Here is a 19,620-nt window from a genome sequence, read left to right on the forward strand (position 1 = left end):
ATCCATATTTTCTTTGCTTGTATAATATTTTTTTTCTCTCACTGCAATGAATTTTGGCTTTTATGATTCACAGAGCAATGTAGCACGAATTGTTAGTTATAGTAATTTTGTCTGGTTCTATGTATTTCCAGGTTTTGGTGGATGTCTTAGGGATGTAAGAGTTCAGAACTACATTCCATTTTTTTACCCTGTCTATTTAAACTTTGTGGTCAGTGCTGTGACGATATCAAATGTCAATTTAGATGGCTGTTCGCCTTTTCAAATACCTTCCAGAACTTGCAGGGAAGACATTTTAGACTATATTTACAATGGAACAGAGTATTCATATGAGGATAAAAACTTAACTCCATATTCAGGTACACTTAGTTTTAGTTTACACACTTTATATTATTTTATGCATTGTAATGCACAGCTAGTTCTTAAAATCTTATTTGCCTTAAACTATAAGCCTTGGTGTGCAGGTGAAATTTATGTCAAAAGATGTATTTGTTCAGCTAGTTAAGGAAAAACTAGGTTGAAGTAATGTTTTGTTAATTAGGTGGGGAGAAGTTGGTTTTATTTTATGTACTGGTAATAAATTTATTCTGCAGTTTTCAATGCAGATCCATGAAATTTCACAGCAGTAATGCAGATATATTGAAGTCATGCAGGTTCTGTTTTAAATTGTTCGATTAATTTTATCTCTGACTTTTAAAGCAAAATTTTTAAAAAGATTAAACAAAATTTTATGTAATCAACTTTTTTTGCAGTTTTTAACCCAAATTTTATTAACTTTGCAGAAGTTTGCACACCTATCAAGTTATTTAAAGAGATGTCAAATTTCTTTAATTTTATGTATTTGAATTTTCATTAAGACCATTCTCTACTATTCAAGATACATTTCACACAACCAAGCCATATGACACTTTGATCCATTTTACTATTTTAATTTTTGAAATATATCTCAACTGTTTTAAATTTTTCAGGTTAGTTGTTAATTTGAAAAATCTGCTATAAAAACCTGTACAATATTCTCAAAAATAACATGATATTGTTTTTGTTAACAGATTACTTGTACAGAGTGTATGCCAATAATCAAGCTGGGCATGGCATAAGTACTTGGTCTTACGGCAGAACTTTAGAAGGAGGTAAGGATATGGAATTCATAACAAAATTTTTCTGAGCCAAAATACAACTTGTTAACTTCTATGAGAAGCAACCCAATCTGAATGAGAAAAAAGTATGAAAAAAACCCCATATATAATTAAAAAAAAAAAGATATGGGATTTTCATCCATGACACAAATTCAGTAGATGGGGCTGCCAAGTCTCACAGATTTTTTTGGCAGCATTTTACTTTGATCTATTGTTTTTTTCTCTTTGATCTTTACAATTTGGGCAAATCTCACACATTTGAATTATTAAAAGTTGTCAGAACTGACACCTATATATTCTTTTATTTCCTCAAAGACATCTCATACAGAAAAACATTCATGCAGCTAACTTAATAAGATGAAAGTGACCATCTTGATTCTAGCTTGCCCTCTGATCAATTTAAAAAAAAAATTGGTTGTAGAACTCTTGCATACTATAAAGCACTTAATAAAATGCTTGTTTTCTCTTGACAGCTCCAAAAGGTTTATCAGCACCCTATGATGTAGTAGTTGTCACAGGTTATGTGATCACAGCTAAGTGGAAGCAGCCTGATCTTATATCAGGTCTCCTACAAAAGTATGTTTTACGTGCTCATAACATTGAACATCCTGACAGTCCACCTGTGGAAGCTGAATATGACGATAAAACCTTTCAAGGTATTTAAAATTTATGTAATATATTGTTTGATTGAACTGCTTGATAATTATTAACGAATTAGTTGGATAAGACCCCAAAATGGTAAATAGTTTTAAAAAGGATAATAGATGGTAAATAAGTCTCTCTTTTTTGAAAGGGGTGAGGGTAACATGAAAGGAGTGTTACTTTATGATGTCACAATGAGCAAAAATTTCAATTTTCAATCAAATGCAATGAAAAAAGGCCAATTTCCATTTATTTTTATGGCAAAAAAAGAATGTAGCACTAGTGTTGAGAAAAAGATATATTTTCACCTTTTGTTTGCTCTAACAAATAAACTATCCATCTGTAATGTTAAGTTTGTTGAACTCACCCTCGTTATTTCCTATGCTTGAACTTTATTTGAAATCAAAAAGATTTTGTCATTCTTTTACAAAGTCTTTTTTTTGGCACATTTTGGCTGTGAGGATCAACGTTAGATACTTTATAACATCTTTGTTTAATTTTTCTTCTCTCAATAATGACCTAGACATATGGACAAAATAGGACTCTTTATGCACCTACTTCTTTTTAAATCAATTGTCTAATGTAAGTGTGAAGACATTTTCGATGTCTGTTCTACTCCAAGTATTCACTTTTTGGACTTGGTGGATGTACTTCCTGTTTTTGTCGAGCCTGCAACTTTTGTTGCAGAAAGCTCGACATAGGGATAGTGATCCAGCGGCAGCGGCGGCGTTAGCTAACTTCTTAAAAGCTTTATATTATAGAAGCTGGAAGACCTGGATGCTTCATACTTTGTATATAGATGCCTCATGTTACGAAGTTTCTGTCAGTCACATGTCCAATGTCCTTGACCTCATTTTCATGGTTCTGTGACCACTTGAAAAAAAAGTTCAGATTTTTTGTAATGTTGAAATCTCTCTTATTATAAGTAATAGGATTATTATATATGGTATGTGCGTACCTTGCAAGGTCCTCATGCCCGTCAGACAGTTTTCAATTGACCTCGAATTCATTTCATGGATCAGTGAAAAAGGTTAAGTTTTGGTGGTCAAGTCCATGTCTCAGATACTATAAGCAATAGGGCTAGTATATTCGGTGTATGGAAGGACTGAAAGGTGTACATGTCCAACTGGCAGGTGTCATCTGACCTTGACCTCATTTTCATGGTTCAGTGGTTATAGTTAAGTTTTTGTGTTTTGGTCTGTTTCTCTTATACTTTATGCAATAGGTCTACTTTATTTGATGTATGGAATGATTGTAAGGTGTATATGTCTAGCGGGCAGATGTCATTTGACCTTGACCTCATTTTCATGGTTCAGTGGTTTTAGTTAAGTTTTTGAGTTTTGGTCTTTTTATCTAATATTATATGCCAAAGGTCAACTATATTTGGTGTATGGAATTATTTTATGATCTATATGTCAGTCCTGCACGTTTTATTTGACCATGACCTTAATTTCACGGTTCATTGCACAGTGTTAAGTTTTTGTGTTTTGGTCTATTTTTCTTTAACTATAAGTAATAGGTCAACTATATTTAATGTGTGGAAGCATTGTTAGCTGTTCATGTCTGCCTGTCATGGTTCATCTGACCTTGACCTCATTTTCATGGTTCATTGGACTTTGTTTAGCTATCTTGGTTAAAGTTAAGTTTATGTGACAGTTGTGATAAAGCTTTATACTTAGGACTATCAACATAATATGATTAGTAAAGAAGGCGAGACATTTCAGTGTGTGCACTCTTGTCTAATTTTTCGATATAAAAATTAGAATACAGTATGCTAAGCACAACAATTTTCTATGAATAGGATTTACATTGAATTCTCAAATAATAAAAAAAATCTTGCAAAATCCTAGAATTTTTTTTTTCTGTATATTTCAGGTCAGATAAGTAATGCCATACCCAATACAAACTACAGTGTAAAGATAATGGCTTGTACAGGTGGAGGCTGTACTGAGAGCACTGATGATGTCATAGTGTTTTCTAACCAGGAAGGTAATTATTATAAAAACCTAGTACAATGTACAAGTTATAATTTTTCTTTCTTGATGACAAATCAATTCCATTAATCCTCTTTTTTCTCACTAATAATTGCTGGCATGTTTTATCTTGGTATCATCCAAAGCCTATATAATAAAAATATTATTTTTATGCTATATGCTCTCCTGGAGCCCTAATTTGGTGAATACAAACATTCTATTCTATTCTGTATACTCCCTAGCAATACTATGAAAAAGATTTTTTATGCCCCATTTATTGGCATTTTGTTTTCTGGTTGTGAGTTCGTTTGTTCGTCTGTCCTGCTACAGGTTAAAGTTTTGGTTATAGTTTTTGGTCGAGGTAGTTTTTGAAGAAGTTGAAGTCCAATCAACTTGAAACTGAGTAAACATGTCCCAATGATATAATCTTTCTAATTTAATGCCAAATTAGAGATTTTATCCCATTTTCACCATCCTGTGCACATAGAAAATGATAGTGGGGATGGGGCATCCATGTACTTGGGACACATTCTTGTTTTAAAGTCTGCATAATCATTCTTCTTCATACAATTGAACCACTAATTCAATTGCTTGTAACTTTCCCCTCTAATAAATGGTGTCTTGTTATGTTTTAACAGCACCAGAAGATGTTCCAGCTCCCACAGCCTTAGCTGACATTGATTCTATGACTGTGATGTGGAAGGATCCAGGGAAACCTAATGGCTTGATTACAGGATATTTCCTGTATAAAGATGCTGAACTAATCTATACCGGGGGTGAGAGAATGTTTAATATCTCAGACCTGCAGGTAAGTGTTTTACTGTTTACTTTGTAATTGCTATTATAATACACCTTATCTCTATTTGTCCGCCATTACTGGATATCACACAGGTTCCTGTAAAATTTTGACGTCATAAACCAAAACATCTGACGCCACATTGGAAAAGTGATTGTTGTGTGCGTCAAAAGGTCAAGCGGTCGGGTCGGCCGGCCGAGTAGGCTAATAGTGATAAGGTGTATTGCAATGGCTGTTATAATTTTTTTGCTTAATTGTTTTTTTATAGATTATACTATTATTTCATTAGTTTTTTCAATTGAATAGTTTCATTCATATCAGTCTTTTATAGCCAACTGTATATAGGGTATGGGTTTTTTCTCATTGTTGAAGGCTTTACGGTTGCCTCTATATTTGCTTACATCTTTTTATTTGAATTTTGTAGGTTTATACATCTTATCAGTTCTGTATAAGAGCCTGTACTATTGTGGGATGTTCTTTATATTCAAGTGTAAAAAAAATAAAAAATGTTCTTTTTGTTCTTTTGGCTGTTGGTGACAATAACTCTGCGTATTTTGTAGGTTTATACATCTTATCAGTTCTCTATAAGAGCCTGTACTATTGTGGGATGTACTAACAGCCCAGTAGCTGCACTCAGTACTTCCCAGTTACCACCTTCATTCATGAAAACACCCCAACTTACAGTTTTAGGTAAGTATATTTTGAACTTAAATTGTTTTACTTTAGTAACAGTCTGTTGATATGAAAAATGATGTTGATATTAAAAAGTAGTTATCCTGCATTATAAACTGAACCTTGAGGGCGATAGTCCAATATTATTGTCAATGCCATATGATAGATTTCAATAATTTAGGAGAGGGTCGTTCAGCACTTAGATCATATGTTGTTGAAAAGTTTGATAAATGCCGGGTATTCAATTTCATTTAACGACCTCTATGTGTAAATTTGGTATAGGAACATTCTTGTCTCTATGTATAAAACCGAGTAGGCCCAGCACAACATTACAGCTTTCACCATATCTTTATCCAATTTGGAGCAAAGACTTATGTTGAATAAAGAAATTATCTGAAACAATTTCAAGTTACTTTATTAAGTATTCAATAGATGCATTTTGATATGAAATATTTACTCTTGATAAGGAGAGAATTATTGATATAATATCCAAGATACTTTATTTGTTTTATCTTATCTGAACTAAAGTTTGATGTGTTCATCCAAGAAGCTTTGCCCTTTCACAATAGCAATGATCAAACTTAAGATATTACAAAATTATGTATAATATTCATTATTGCACTGTGGAATGAAGTGTTGTCCTATTTATTTATAGAAGACATTTATTATAGGTACAACAGAAATAGAAGTTAGATGGGAAGAGCCACAACAACTGAATGGTGTATTAGAGAGATATGTGATATATGTGTCACAGTTTCCTGTTGTGAATGGCCATGTTGTGTACAATAATTCAGATTTCTTCACTGACTTTATCATTTCTGAATTATTACCAGGCACTGTTTATTACATCACAGTAGCAGTAAGTTTGTTATTTGTCAATTTCTATTGTGAATCATTGACAAATAGTTAAATTTTGGATGTAACACCTTTTATGATTGGCTGATGTTGTTTTGTTTATCAGCTCATATACATAATTTTGTCATTTGAGCGTGACGTCATCAAGGTTTTTTCATGGTTTACTCCAGTTTAAAGTTGAATTTAGAATGCACACTTTAAAATAACCAGCTTTGGCAAGTTATATGAGAATTTGAGTTAAATAGGCAATCATGAGTTTGACAGCTAATGCCTCTTAAAAAAAACTCAGATATTTGATCAATAACATTTGTCTTACCTCATGAAAAATCTTCATCACTGAATGTTTTTTATTAGCCAGGTTGTCAATACAATCCAATAATTATATATATCACAGAGTTTTATATACTACATAGTTGTGTGTTATTTTTTTTTATTTAGGCCTGTACTGGAGGTGGTTGTACACTGAGTTCAAAGAGTACTATAAGAACAGAAGAAAGTTCTCCTGAAGGAGTTAAAGAGCCCACAATTATCTCCCTTTCATACTCAGAACTGAATGTGACATGGAACAGACCTTTAAGACCAAATGGTATAAACTTAATCAAAATATCATTCATATATAGAGTAATGTCTCAAATGACTACAGATATTTGGAGTAAAATGATCAATTAAATTAAAAAAAAATGAAAAATCAATTCAACTTTGCTTAATTTATCTTAAATCTAGGGAATTAGGGTTTCAGTGACTGATTTGATGTATTTTACTTTCAGTAGAAAAGAGTAAAGTTTTTAACAATTCAATAAGTAAAAACTCATTAATTTAAAAAACAAATTGATTCATAAAATATACTAGAAAAGTAAAATGCAATTTCATTCATGAAATTCATGTAACTGTTTTGATACATAATCATGCTGTTTATCTATTTTCAGGTCACATTACAGCATATTTTCTATATCATAATGAAGTCCTCATTTACCAAGGCCTTCTGTTTAGTCATCTACTATCAGGACTAGAACCTTTTAGTCTACATACTTTCAGAGTAGTGGCTTGTACTGTAAAAGGTTGTGGGTCCAGTCGACTGATCAATGGTAGAACCCTTGAGGCTAAACCTAATGGGTTTGTTGTTATGGAGGCTAAAATTCATGATTCTAGGACCATAAATGTGAAATGGACACCCCCAGACACTCCAAATGGATTAATCCATTACAATATCTTCTTAAATGGATTATTTTACAAGGATCCAGGTAAGATAGAAACTAGTGCAGAATTTTCAAATACTATGCTTTTAAGACTTATAGTAAAATTTCATGAATTCAATTGTTCTTGCTTCCAATTGAACACTGATAGTTTATTAGTTGTAACGCAATTTGCATAGTTGTATAAAAAATTAAAAATAGTTGGATCATCAACATATATAAAGCTTACCCCAATAATATTTATATATTTTTGAAGACATTTCGAAAATTGTATGGTCTCAAACTTGATTATTTGGTAATTTTGAAATAAAAAGCAAAATGATAATACTTATCATTATTAATAGTTATGTCTCATAGGTATCAAAAATATATCCTTGTACTAAATTTTGACGTACTTATTTTAGATAATTGGGACCACAGTACCATAGAGGATCGTAAAAGTGTATACAATAGCACCGTATCTAACCAATGGATACAGATATCACCTGTTATACCTATGTCTACCTATAGTGTACAGGTGAATGCCTCTAACACAGCAGGATACATACTCAGTAATACTCTACAGTTAGATATGCCAGAGGGATGTAAGTTATATTTTATCAGTTTTGCTTATTTTCTGTCACTCATTAAAGATTTGTGTGATAATATTAGTTTGAAAAAAAAGATTGAAAATTTTAAGCTATTTTATTTCTGTGTTTTTTTGGCAAAAAATGATGTCTTGAAGCAATGAAATTAATTATTGTCTAAACTCATTTTAAATCATGAAAAAGATGCTGAAAAAAATTGAAATAACTCATAAAATGTAATATTTAGGTAGTATTTTAAAATTTCAATATCTGAGAGAATTTTTTTTTACTTATCAATAAGATAATATTGAAAAATACATGCATGTTTTCAGCCCCTGATGGTGTGGAGCCCCCTACAGTTCTATCACAGACATCGACCTCAGTCACAGCAACGTGGGCCTCAGTTGGTAGACAGAATGCTAAAGATGCACCAGTTTATGTTATACAATTTAGGGATCGTAACAACTCTACTATGGTCAAAGAGTAAGTCATTCTATAGTGATATATTTGATAAGGATATTTATATCCTAGCTTTAAAAAAGTGGGAGGGGATACTGTTTTACCTAACTTTTGTCCGTCAGTCTGTCCATGAACATTTTTCGTGGTATCTTTCTGAGGAACTACATTGCAAGGATTTCTGAAATTTGGTTTCAGGGTTTATATGAGTCAGCTATACTGTGTGATAGGTTTTTGAGAATCATCACAGAACAACTTCCTGTTTACTGAACACTTACTTCATTTTACAAATGGGTACCCAAGTTAAAAATGTTTGTCAAGTTTAATCAGAAAGGACATTACAAGGATTTCTGAAATTTGGTTTCAGGTTTTATATAAGTCATTTATACCCTGTATTGTGTTTTCAGGTTCATCACTCAACAACTTCCTGTTTATCGAAATACTTGGGTGAGGGTATCATCAGGGAGTAGTAGCCACAGTTTCACTTTTTAAACATGATGTTTCAAACAATTTATTATTAAGGAATATTTCATCAGTTCATGATGTTTCAAACAATTAATTAATAAGGAATATTCCATCAGTTGTGTTAGAATAATTTGATATTACAGAAACATAATAGGTTTGTATCCTTGTTTTACAGTATATTTGGACCAACGACATCTTACATCTATACAAAGCAGCAGCTACAACCCTATATGGAATATGACTTCAGGATAAAGGCTACTAACAGTCAAGGTTCTACTTATTCTCCATGGGTGATGATTGTAACTTTACAAGATAGTGAGTTGATTCATAAAGATATTTCCATAACACTTTTGTCATTTACTGTGAAATAGAAATACTGTCAATTTTTTGTGGCAGCTTGATAGTGATGAGAAATAAGTTGTTAACCCCTTTGTTATTCCAAAATCATTTATTATGGGTGTTTTTTTACAAGGGGAAGGGCATATCATGCTCTTGTGGTGCAGCTGTAGATCTATCAGACACATGATACTCTGAATTATTTCAATATGAGCTGTAAGGTGGGGGATAGGACCTTTATCAGAACTTAGGGATCGGGTGTTTTTAAGCTCAGGATTTCGGGATTGACCCTTTCGGGATCCGGAAATCTTTTTTTGAATTACTGGACATCAGGATTTTGTGTTTTTAAGCCCAGGATTTCGTGATTTCGTATTTTTAAGCCCGGTATTTCGGGATCAGGACCCCTCCTACCCTCCCTCTGTAAGTGAATTCATACATGTACAGACCTTGATTGATTTTGGAACATTCATATTAGTAATAACAAGTGAATTTTGGTTTGTTTTATAGGGTTCTTTATCAACTCAATTTTCAAACATTTAAAGACTTTGCATAAAGTTTTTTTTTAAAAATAGGTTTATAACCAATGTATTGATATTCATTTGCATAAGGTATATTTCTATCTGACACAGCTCATGTTTTGCATGAACTTTATACCTTAAATATCCATCTCTATGGAGGGAGACAGCTTTATCCATCAGCCATTGGTTCACATGTTTTTACCTTAAATATCCATCTCTATGGAGGGAGACAGCTTTATCCATCAGCCATTGGTTAACATGTTTTTACCTTAAATATCCATCTCTATGGAGGGAGACAGCCTTAACCATCAGCCATTGGTTCACATGTTTTTATTTAATTTTAGTTCTCATAAAATTCTGTTGGATGTATTGATCTTTTTTTTTATAACATATTTCAGTAGGTCAATTTTCATGCCAAAAAAGTTTTTCGTTGGTCAAAAATTAGATCATTGTTTTTACAGAACCAATAGGACTGGATCCTCCAATGATAGTAGATATGGGAACCAGGTCTGTCAACTTGACATGGCAGGCTCCCTTGATAAGTAATGGATACATAGCGGAATATAAGATATATGTGAATGGAATACTGGCAAAATCAGTAAGTAATTGTAACTTTTATTTCAATTTTTTTTTATTAATTTACTGAATTTTTACCTTATTACTTGATTTTTTTATTTGATTTCCTGTAAACATATATTTAACCCTGACACAGATTTTTCAAAAGTACAAAAACACTTTTTGAAGCAGTGATGTTTGACAGAAGATCAGGGGGAAATAAGTTTACTAAATTTCAAGGTATATTACACATGTTTAAATTTGAATTCATTAAATATCTTACACAAAAACAAAAATTATATGTTTTGAAATACTGCACTGAACTAAAAGCATAAATTCTTAATATTTTACACAAATTGTATTTTAGGCTACATTTGATGAAATGCCACTAACAATAGAAGACTTAGCACCATTTGAACTGTACAGTTTTATTGTGGAGGCTTGTACATCTGGAGGATGTACCAACAGTAGTCTTTCTAATATTATCAGGACTTTGCCTGACTGTGAGTTGTGTCAGTTCAATATAAAACTGATTTTCTTATTTTATATATTTGTTAAATATATGAAAATGGAATTTTCTGTGAAATTTTTCTCTTATTGTAGATTTTTTTAATGTTTGTAGTAATAAATATGAAATTAAACTTAACACAATTAGAACTTTTCACATAAAAACTATTAAATACTTCTTCATGAAAAAAAACACACTTTTCAAATTTTTTGTTAACTCACGATTGCACTGTCTCTGTGTATGTATAAAAGGAGGTGTGTGGTAAACATCAATGAGACAACACCGGGATACAGTGACGCAGGAAAATCTATGCATTGTTATTTTACAAACAAATGATCACATGTATTCTGGATACTTATTTGTGTATTAAGACTGGTATAAGATTTTCAGAAAAAAAAATAAACATTTATTTTTCATAACAAATTTTATTTATTACCTTTGGAAGTTGTTACTTTATCATATGGGACAAAAATCATTCCAAAAAATCAATTGATTTTGGGTCGGGTGACTTTCAAAATGTAGATATCATTGAAAAAGCTCCAAATTATCTCCCTTTGATGCAAAAACAGCATTTTTTGGCATTAGAATTGAAATATCATTTAAAATTCATCGGTGACCTGTATTTTTCATTGTTTTTTTCTTCGAATAACTGTACATTAACTAAATAATTGTAAAATTTAAGCGATTTCTGTAATAAAGTTCTTCTTTTATTTCATTTTTCTATTAAGTATAAAATAAAGTTCATTTATAGAAAAATATAGCGAAATCTTATATAAAATTTAAAAAAAAATGATTTAGACCCGCAAGCCCCCTTAAATGCATGTACAAAAAAAATCAGGTTATATTTTTACCTAATAGAGATAAATAGATAAATATTTTAATATACAATTTTGGATGTTTCTGATTTCAGTACCAGAAGAGTTTTCAATGCCAACTTTGACCTCTCTGACCCCAACTTCAGTCCTTATTACATGGTTAGAACCTGTACATCCAAATGGTTTGATTAGTGAATACATTATAGAGCGCTATTCACCAGAAACAAAATCAAATCCTGTAGTCATTACCCAAATATTACCATCAACTGACCTAGCATATGTGGACGAATCTGTTGAATTATCTCCCTTTACTACTTACAACTACAGAATTATGGTTAGAAATGATGCAGGGGCCTCTTTCACACCATGGTCAGCTGTTACCACAATGTCAGCTAGTAAGTGATAAAGTCATTGTGAATTAGCAAAAGTTGTCTTGTAAGAATGTTTATGATTAAAAACTAGAATTATTCATATTATAAATGATTTGTATTTAAGATTGCAATGTTTAATGAAGAATATATATCAACTTTTCATGTGTATTCAAAATATACAAAACATCATTACCTACTAATTTAGATATATTGTGATGTAGTTTTGTGAATTTTGAAAAATATGCATAATAAATGATGTTTGTTTTGTTTTGATTTGAATTAATTGTATACTAACATTAAAGTTTAGTTTGTACATTATTAAAACTAAAATTGACTAATTCTATAATGTTTTGTATTAAGAACCAAGTGAATTGTTGCCACCAGCAGTACAGAAAATGAGCCCTACATCATTAGAAATGACATGGCAACCTCCGAGAAAACCTAATGGTATACTGGAATACTACATGATCCGGTTACCTTATCCTAGTGTTGAGATCAGGAATACAAGTTTACAGACTGTGGTGATTGAGGATCTGTTTCCATACACACAGTATTTTATAACTCTGACAGCTTGTACAGGTAAAAGATGCATTCCAATCACTTCTATCTTTATTGGGACACATTTGTAATTTTTAAATGTTTCTCTTTTTTCACGCATCCAGTAGGACTAAATAGGAAAAAAAGAAATAATAGTATCTCATGATAGTTTATAACTATGAAAAGTTAATACAAGTTTGAATAAGAGGCTCCCCTTTTTTAATGTTTTGATCACAAATGAAGTAATTTACATTTTAAATGTGATTCTTATGTAGTTCCACTTGTCCACTAGAATAATTTTAAAAATCATTGTAGAAAAGACCATTAATTCAGCAAAATAACAACTACTTTTATAGGGATTTATACTGAAATATTTCTGTATTTTTATATGTAGATGCTGGATGCACCGAAAGTACAGTTGTTGTTGTAAGAACTGATGCCACAGTGCCTGATGAACAGGACCCACCTCTACCTATAGTGGTATCACAGACAATTATATCTATAGCCTGGTCTTCACCAAGTAGAGATAATGGTCCAAACATACGATATGAACTCTCTAGGATGAAACTCAGACAACCTTTAGAAGGTATGAAGTGACTTATTTATTATAAATTTAAAACTGGCATAATCATTTATAATTCAATACAGCACTCAAACACAATGTGATTACAGTAGATGTTTAAAACTGATTACTGTGGATTCATTTATAATTTGTTGGATACCAATTTTCTTGGGTTTCTTGGATACAGGTGAAACACAAATTGAAAAGTTTAACGAGTTAAAAAGAAATTCTGTATTAAAGCTATGTATGTAGAGTTTGGCAAAACCACACAATTAAATTTCCATGAAAATGCAAGTTTTCTTCATTACATGGAAATTGATACTCACTAAAATAAATAAATCTTCAGTATAATAACCACTCTAGGAGAAAGCTTTTAGGCTGTATTGCTATCACCTTGTCATCTGTATATCTATTCAACCATTTAACTATTTGTCTGTTCATCAAACAAATACTTTATAGCAGGGTTTTCACAGGTGGAAAATTTCAAGATTGAGGGTCAACAAAGAATTTTGACAGGTTTTATTTTGGTGGATTTATAATTCCCAATAAAATATTTTGGTGGATACTGAAACAATTGCAGTTAAAAAAAGTTTAAAAAATTGACTGGAAGAAAACATTTGAAACATATCTTTGTTGTAGTTCTGTACATAATTAAATGTTTCCTTATGTTTTAAGGTGTATATAGTTGCTAAAATTATACCCTTTATGTAGTACTCCACAATTAATGGAGGAATATACAAGAAATTGAACTGAGTTCTGTAATGTGATTGCCAAGAATTTGGTATTTCAATATGCAGAATGAAATCAATTATAAAGTACGGCTTTTCTCAGGAATAACAAAATGGAATGATTCCTATTTAATCGACAGTTTGGCAGTGTCAAGTTTTTTCACCATGTTTTTGGGATAAGTCAGTTTATATTATTCAGTGCTATTAGAGATGTTTGTATTGAAGAAATACAACACAAAAGAAAAGAAATACATGGTTTATAGATAAAAAGAAATGATAATGTACAAAATTCTTGAATGCAAAAGTATAGGTCAAATTGTGAGTTGGAAGTTTTGTATAGAGATATCTTAGGTAACCCAACTCTTCCGGACCTAGCATACTAACATAGATACTACATGTGTATTTATACCTATAATTTCCTTACTAAACTCATCTGATGTTTTGTTATATTTGCATATTTCATTTCAAGGGAAACAATTTGTATTTGTTATACAGCATTCTATGTTTAGGTTTGGTAATTTTTCTTAGATTTTTGCTGATTCATACACCTACATACACAGTAGGGACTAGTTTGGTTAAAGTCACATATGTTTGTAGGGCTATGGGCTTAATAAATAGTTTATTTACAATGACTTCTGAAAGATTTATTTCTATTATTCCTCTTACTCTAAACTATCCATTTTAATTCAATTATTTTTTGTCATTTTGAGGTTTAAAACAGTTTTGAAATATTTTCCATCATTCAATCAGTTATTGAAAACTTGAAAACCCTTTGTCTAAGAATACTGCCTGTTTAAAATTAGAAATTCCCTAATCTAAAAATAGATCTGTGAAGAAAAATAATAATTATTACTTCCCTTTGCCTTTACAAACTAAATTATGCAAATATTCTATACCCTTAGGTAGCAAATTGTAGAAAATAATGAACATATATACTGTTCAGAGTGGTGACTAAGTATGCCTGGTCCGGAAGAGTTGGTTATCTAATCCATTATAAATCAGATGATTTCAATAGAAATCTCCAGCTCACCATTAGACTAGGCTCTTTTTGCTGCTTCAATTAAATAGTTATCTTTTCATCAGAATGATCAGATACTTTCTGTTTAGTTACTGCAGTTAAAAGCCAAAATCAAAAGTATTCAACTTTTATTATTTCCTATATAAATATTTTGATTGCTGTTCAAACATTTTGGTACATTCTCTCTTTGACAGTAATGTTTTACTTAGTCTTCTTTTGAAGTATTCTTTTACAACTAATATAAAAAAAGAAGGTGTGGTATGATTGCCAATGAGACAACTATAATCCACAAAAGACAAAAATGACACAGACATTAACAACTATAGGTCACAATACGGCCTTCAACAATTAGCAAAGCCCATACCGCATAGTCGGCTATAAAAGGCCCCGATAAGACATTAATGTAAAACAATTCAAACGAGAAAACCAACAGCCATAATTTATATAAGAAAATGAATAAAAAACAAAACTTAATATGATATATATACTTATATTTTTATAAATAAAAACCTCCAATGCAACAATAATGATAATAAATAATTTATAGTTAGAAACAAGATTTAATATGTTTAAGTTGTTTCTTGTGCATTAAATTCTTTACATGCAAATTTTATTCTTGACGTTGCACAAGACTGTGTTTTCCTGTACGGTTTATGTGTTTGTTCGATATAAGAGTGTAGCATAGTATAATTTTCATAGCTAAAGGTATGGATTTCTACTTAAATTAAAAATGAGGAGATTTTGTATTGGCATTAAGACAATATCCACCAGAGACCAAAGGACAGGATTTAACTGTACAGCTTTCTACTGTAGCAAAACCTATATTATAATGTGAGGTTGCTTTTATAAAATGTAATCATTCTTTACCTGATTGTACTGTTTTGTAGTCTATACCTGTTATAAAACCAATATTATAGAGATTTTGTTGTAAGTACCTTTTGTTAATCAACTTGGCATGTTCTTGTTACTTGGGGTCAGATTAAGGTTTTTGAAAGGTAACCTCCCTTAAGTGTTCTGGTTGTGATTTCTCATCTCAATGTATTACAGTTTTTCTTGATTTATATATATACATTGTATATGTAAAAAACAAATAGGAGCAGGATCCAACAAAGAGGTTTATATTCAGTGGCGTATCCAGAAATTTTCATAAGTTGGGGCCCACTGACTGCCTAAGAGGGGCCTGCTCCAGTCACACCTCCCCCTAAATCTGCCTCTGATATTCATGTGAAGAATCGTGTCAGTGTTTTTGTGTTGTTAAAACTTAATTTTTTTCTTCATCATTTAGAGAAATATAAACTTATTAAAGATTCTGATAAGTCTCTTTTAACATCACTAACTTTTCTAGACTGGTTAAATATATGTTTTTTATTCATATGCATGTGAAAAGTACATAGACTATTTTCTTTGTCACACATGAATTAAATTAAAAGTTTTTCATTTTACAAATTATTCTTTTTGTTCAATTTTACTTTTAAGACAGTTTATATGTACTGCCCCTTTACCTTATCTGAACAATATAATTATCAATCTGTTTATTTCTTGTGTTTGCATATTTTGATTTGTATGAAATGGGTATCAATTATTACTTTCTTTACAATTCTATTTTTAGATAAGGGGAAATCTATTTATAAAGTTGACCTGGGATTTTCCAGTTTTTAATTGATTATAAATATTTCTTAACAATGTCCTGGTGGATAACTTATCAAATCTTAAAGCTGAGATTTGAAAGAAGCTTAATTAAATTGGTTTTCCTCTAGAAATAAATAAAATTAATAAATCATTAGAAGTTTTTGTCAATAAAATATTTGAAGCTCATAGCTGGTAGTTACCACTTTAATATGTTTCTATGTGATGTATTGACAATATCAGTGAAAAATTTCATCAAAAACCCCTTATCTAAAAATAGTTTGTTTCCCCTGAAATGAAATATGCAAATATATCAAACCATCTGAGGTTTGTTTATAGGAAATGATAGGTTTATATATTATGCAAGTGTATATCCTAATATGTTAGGTCCGGAGAGTTGGGTTACCTAAGATAACTCTATACATACCTTCCCATCTCACAATTCGACCTAGCTTTTTGCATTCAAGGATTTTGTGTTTTATTTCTATATTAGTTTTTAAATATTATGCATTTTTTTCTCATTTTGTATTTTATATAAAGGCAACAGTAGTATACAGCTGTTTGACACTCATAAATTGATAGAAAAAAACAAATCCAGGGTACAAACCGAAACTGAGGGAAATACATTAAATATAAGAAGAGAACAACAACACAACATTTAAATGTAACACACACAGAAACGAACTAAGCATTAGACAAAATCATATGAGAATAACAAATATAACATCAAAACTGAATACATGAATTGAAATTAATTTAACCATCTTAATATAATCTTATTCAGTTGTAATTTTAAAATCATAAACAGTCTGTGGCATTCCAAATTTTCCACCTTTTATCATTGTCACAACCTTCATATTGTACTAACTGTTAGTAGTTTCTCATGGTTTATATGCATGAAGTTTAAAATAATTGCCTCTGGCAATAAATCAAAAAGCTCAATCAGAATTTTTTGGAATTTTACCAAACTTGAACAGAAGCATCATCATGATGAAAAGACCATTCCAAGACCAAAACCCAAAATGTTTTGCCTTTTATCATTATTTCCATACTAAACTGTTCAATGGTCTTAATTTTTTTGGCAGTAATAATTTAGATTGATCTAAAAAAGTATTGGGACACATTTTTTAGACATCAATAAAATTGGAAAAATCTTCACAATGATACAAATTAATTTCCGTATCTCTTTTGTTGTGTAAAGAACACTAATCACAGGATATGAGATGTTGAAAATTCCTTATTAATTCAACACAAAAATTATGGAGGCTTATATCAGTTGTATGACATATCCTAATTCTTTATTATATTAATAATCATTTTTGAAAGACTGAACTCATTTTCATTTACACAATTAGTATACATGACTGACTTGAATTCTCAAGTATTGACAGGAACAAACTGCCAAATGGTAACATTTCAAATACATTCAGTTTCAGCTACCAACTTTGATATCTGGCAGAGTCTGTACCTTGGACCTTCAACGCTGTTTGAAGACACAGGCTTACCACTATTTACAACTTTTGTATACCGGGTAACAGTTTATAATGATGTTGGACAGTTAACCAGTAACAATTCAAGGGAGGTAACCACATATGGAGGATTTCCAAGGAAAGCTGCAGAAGTGACTGTTTTTCCAGTAGATCATACAACAATTGAAGTGAAATGGATAACTCCTGGTAATGCAATATTTATTATGTAAAACACTACTTTTTCTGAGGCTGCTATGAATATACAACTAAATCAGAAACATTTATTTTTCAACTTGTCAGTTATGACATCATAAAACATTATTTATTAGAAGTGAATTAAAAGCATCATGATGTCATACCTTATGATATTTTTGTATATCTTTGTATTAGATTTGGCCTTCCATCTGTTATGATTTAAGCATAACCTATATAGAGGAAATGTGTATCTTGCATATAAAATTATAAGCCTGGTACCTTTGATAAGTTTTCACAAATTCTTCATTTGAAATAATCATTTCAGGAAATCTCATAATTTTGAATACAATGTACCTGTAATCACTTTGTTTGAATTATTTCAGATGTGATTGATTTACAAGGTTCAGTTAAAGAATTCATAGTGAAGGCATACAGTATTGTTGGAAACTTTACTCAACATCACAGTGCTAATGTTGACCACACCCTTCTACAAAACCTGACCCCCATGACTAGGTATAAAGTGTATGTCACCATTATCATCCATGGTGGGGCTAGTATAACCAGTGAGCCACAATCAACAATTACAAAGGATGGAGGTAATTATCTTTATATATTATCTATGAAATCAAATTTTACCAAATGTTAATTTGCACTTTATGAAATTTGAAAAATTCTTACTGGACAATTTCAGAGACTGAGTTTTTGTCCTTTTATTAGCTCACCTGGCCGAAAGGCCAAGTGAGCTTTTCCCATCACTTGGCGTCCGTCGTCGTTAACTTTTACAAAAATCTTCTCCTCTGAAACTACTGGGCCAAACTTGGCCACAATCATCATTGATGTATCTAGTTTAAAGTTTGTGTTTAATTACCCGGCCAACCATCTAAGATGGCCGCCATGGCTAAAAATAGAACATAGGGTTAAAATGCAGTTTTCGGCTTATAACTCAAAAACCAAAGCATTTAGAGCAAATCTGACATGGGGTAAAATTGTTTATCAGGTCAAGATCTATCTGCCCTGAAATTTTCAGATGAATCATACAACCCATTGTTGGGTTGCTGCCCCTAAATTGGTAATTTTAAGGAAATTTTACTGCTTTTGGTTATTATCTTGAATATTATTATAGATGGAGATAAACTGTCAACAGCAATAATGTTCAGCAAAGTAAGATTTACAAATAAGTCAACATGACCAAAATGGTCAGTTGACCCCTTTAGGAGTTATTGCCCTTTATAGTCAATTTTTAACCATTTTTCGTAAATATCCATGATCTTTTACAAAAATCTTCTCCTCTGAAACTACTGGGCCAAATTAAACCAAACTTGGCCACAATCATCATTGATGTATCTAGTTTAAAGTTTGTGTTTAATTACCCAGCCAACCATCCAAGATGGCTGCCATGGCTAAAAATAGAACATAGGGGTAAAATGCAGTTTTCGGCTTATAACTCAAAAACCGAAGCATTAAGAGCAAATCTGACATGGGGTTAAATTGTTTATCAGGTCAAGATATATCTGCCCTGAAATTTTCAGATGAATCAGACAACCCATTGTTGGGTTGCTGCTCCTAAATTGGTAATTTTAAGGAAATTTTACTGTTTTTGGTTATCATCTTGAATATTATTATAGATGGAG

The 19,620-nt window shown here is 31.2% G+C and overlaps 1 protein-coding gene across 1 annotated transcript in view; it reads left to right on the forward strand.

Moving 5' to 3' along the window:
- LOC134710892 (usherin-like) overlaps window positions 1-19,620 on the forward strand; it is a 67,957-nt gene that overhangs the window by 26,467 nt on the left and 21,870 nt on the right. Inside the window, exons 24-42 of the mRNA XM_063571301.1 lie at window positions 132-356; window positions 1,047-1,127; window positions 1,607-1,789; window positions 3,651-3,764; window positions 4,387-4,556; window positions 5,105-5,234; window positions 5,888-6,075; window positions 6,510-6,657; window positions 6,998-7,312; window positions 7,669-7,848; window positions 8,163-8,313; window positions 8,927-9,066; window positions 10,067-10,203; window positions 10,528-10,663; window positions 11,579-11,878; window positions 12,215-12,433; window positions 12,786-12,977; window positions 17,756-18,001; window positions 18,373-18,585. Of these exons, the coding sequence (XP_063427371.1) occupies window positions 132-356; window positions 1,047-1,127; window positions 1,607-1,789; window positions 3,651-3,764; window positions 4,387-4,556; window positions 5,105-5,234; window positions 5,888-6,075; window positions 6,510-6,657; window positions 6,998-7,312; window positions 7,669-7,848; window positions 8,163-8,313; window positions 8,927-9,066; window positions 10,067-10,203; window positions 10,528-10,663; window positions 11,579-11,878; window positions 12,215-12,433; window positions 12,786-12,977; window positions 17,756-18,001; window positions 18,373-18,585 (3,468 nt within the window). The remainder of the gene's footprint in view (window positions 1-131; window positions 357-1,046; window positions 1,128-1,606; window positions 1,790-3,650; window positions 3,765-4,386; window positions 4,557-5,104; window positions 5,235-5,887; window positions 6,076-6,509; window positions 6,658-6,997; window positions 7,313-7,668; window positions 7,849-8,162; window positions 8,314-8,926; window positions 9,067-10,066; window positions 10,204-10,527; window positions 10,664-11,578; window positions 11,879-12,214; window positions 12,434-12,785; window positions 12,978-17,755; window positions 18,002-18,372; window positions 18,586-19,620) is intronic.

Source organism: Mytilus trossulus, chromosome 3, assembly GCF_036588685.1.
Source record: "Mytilus trossulus isolate FHL-02 chromosome 3, PNRI_Mtr1.1.1.hap1, whole genome shotgun sequence".
Lineage (NCBI taxonomy): Eukaryota > Metazoa > Mollusca > Bivalvia > Mytilida > Mytilidae > Mytilus > Mytilus trossulus.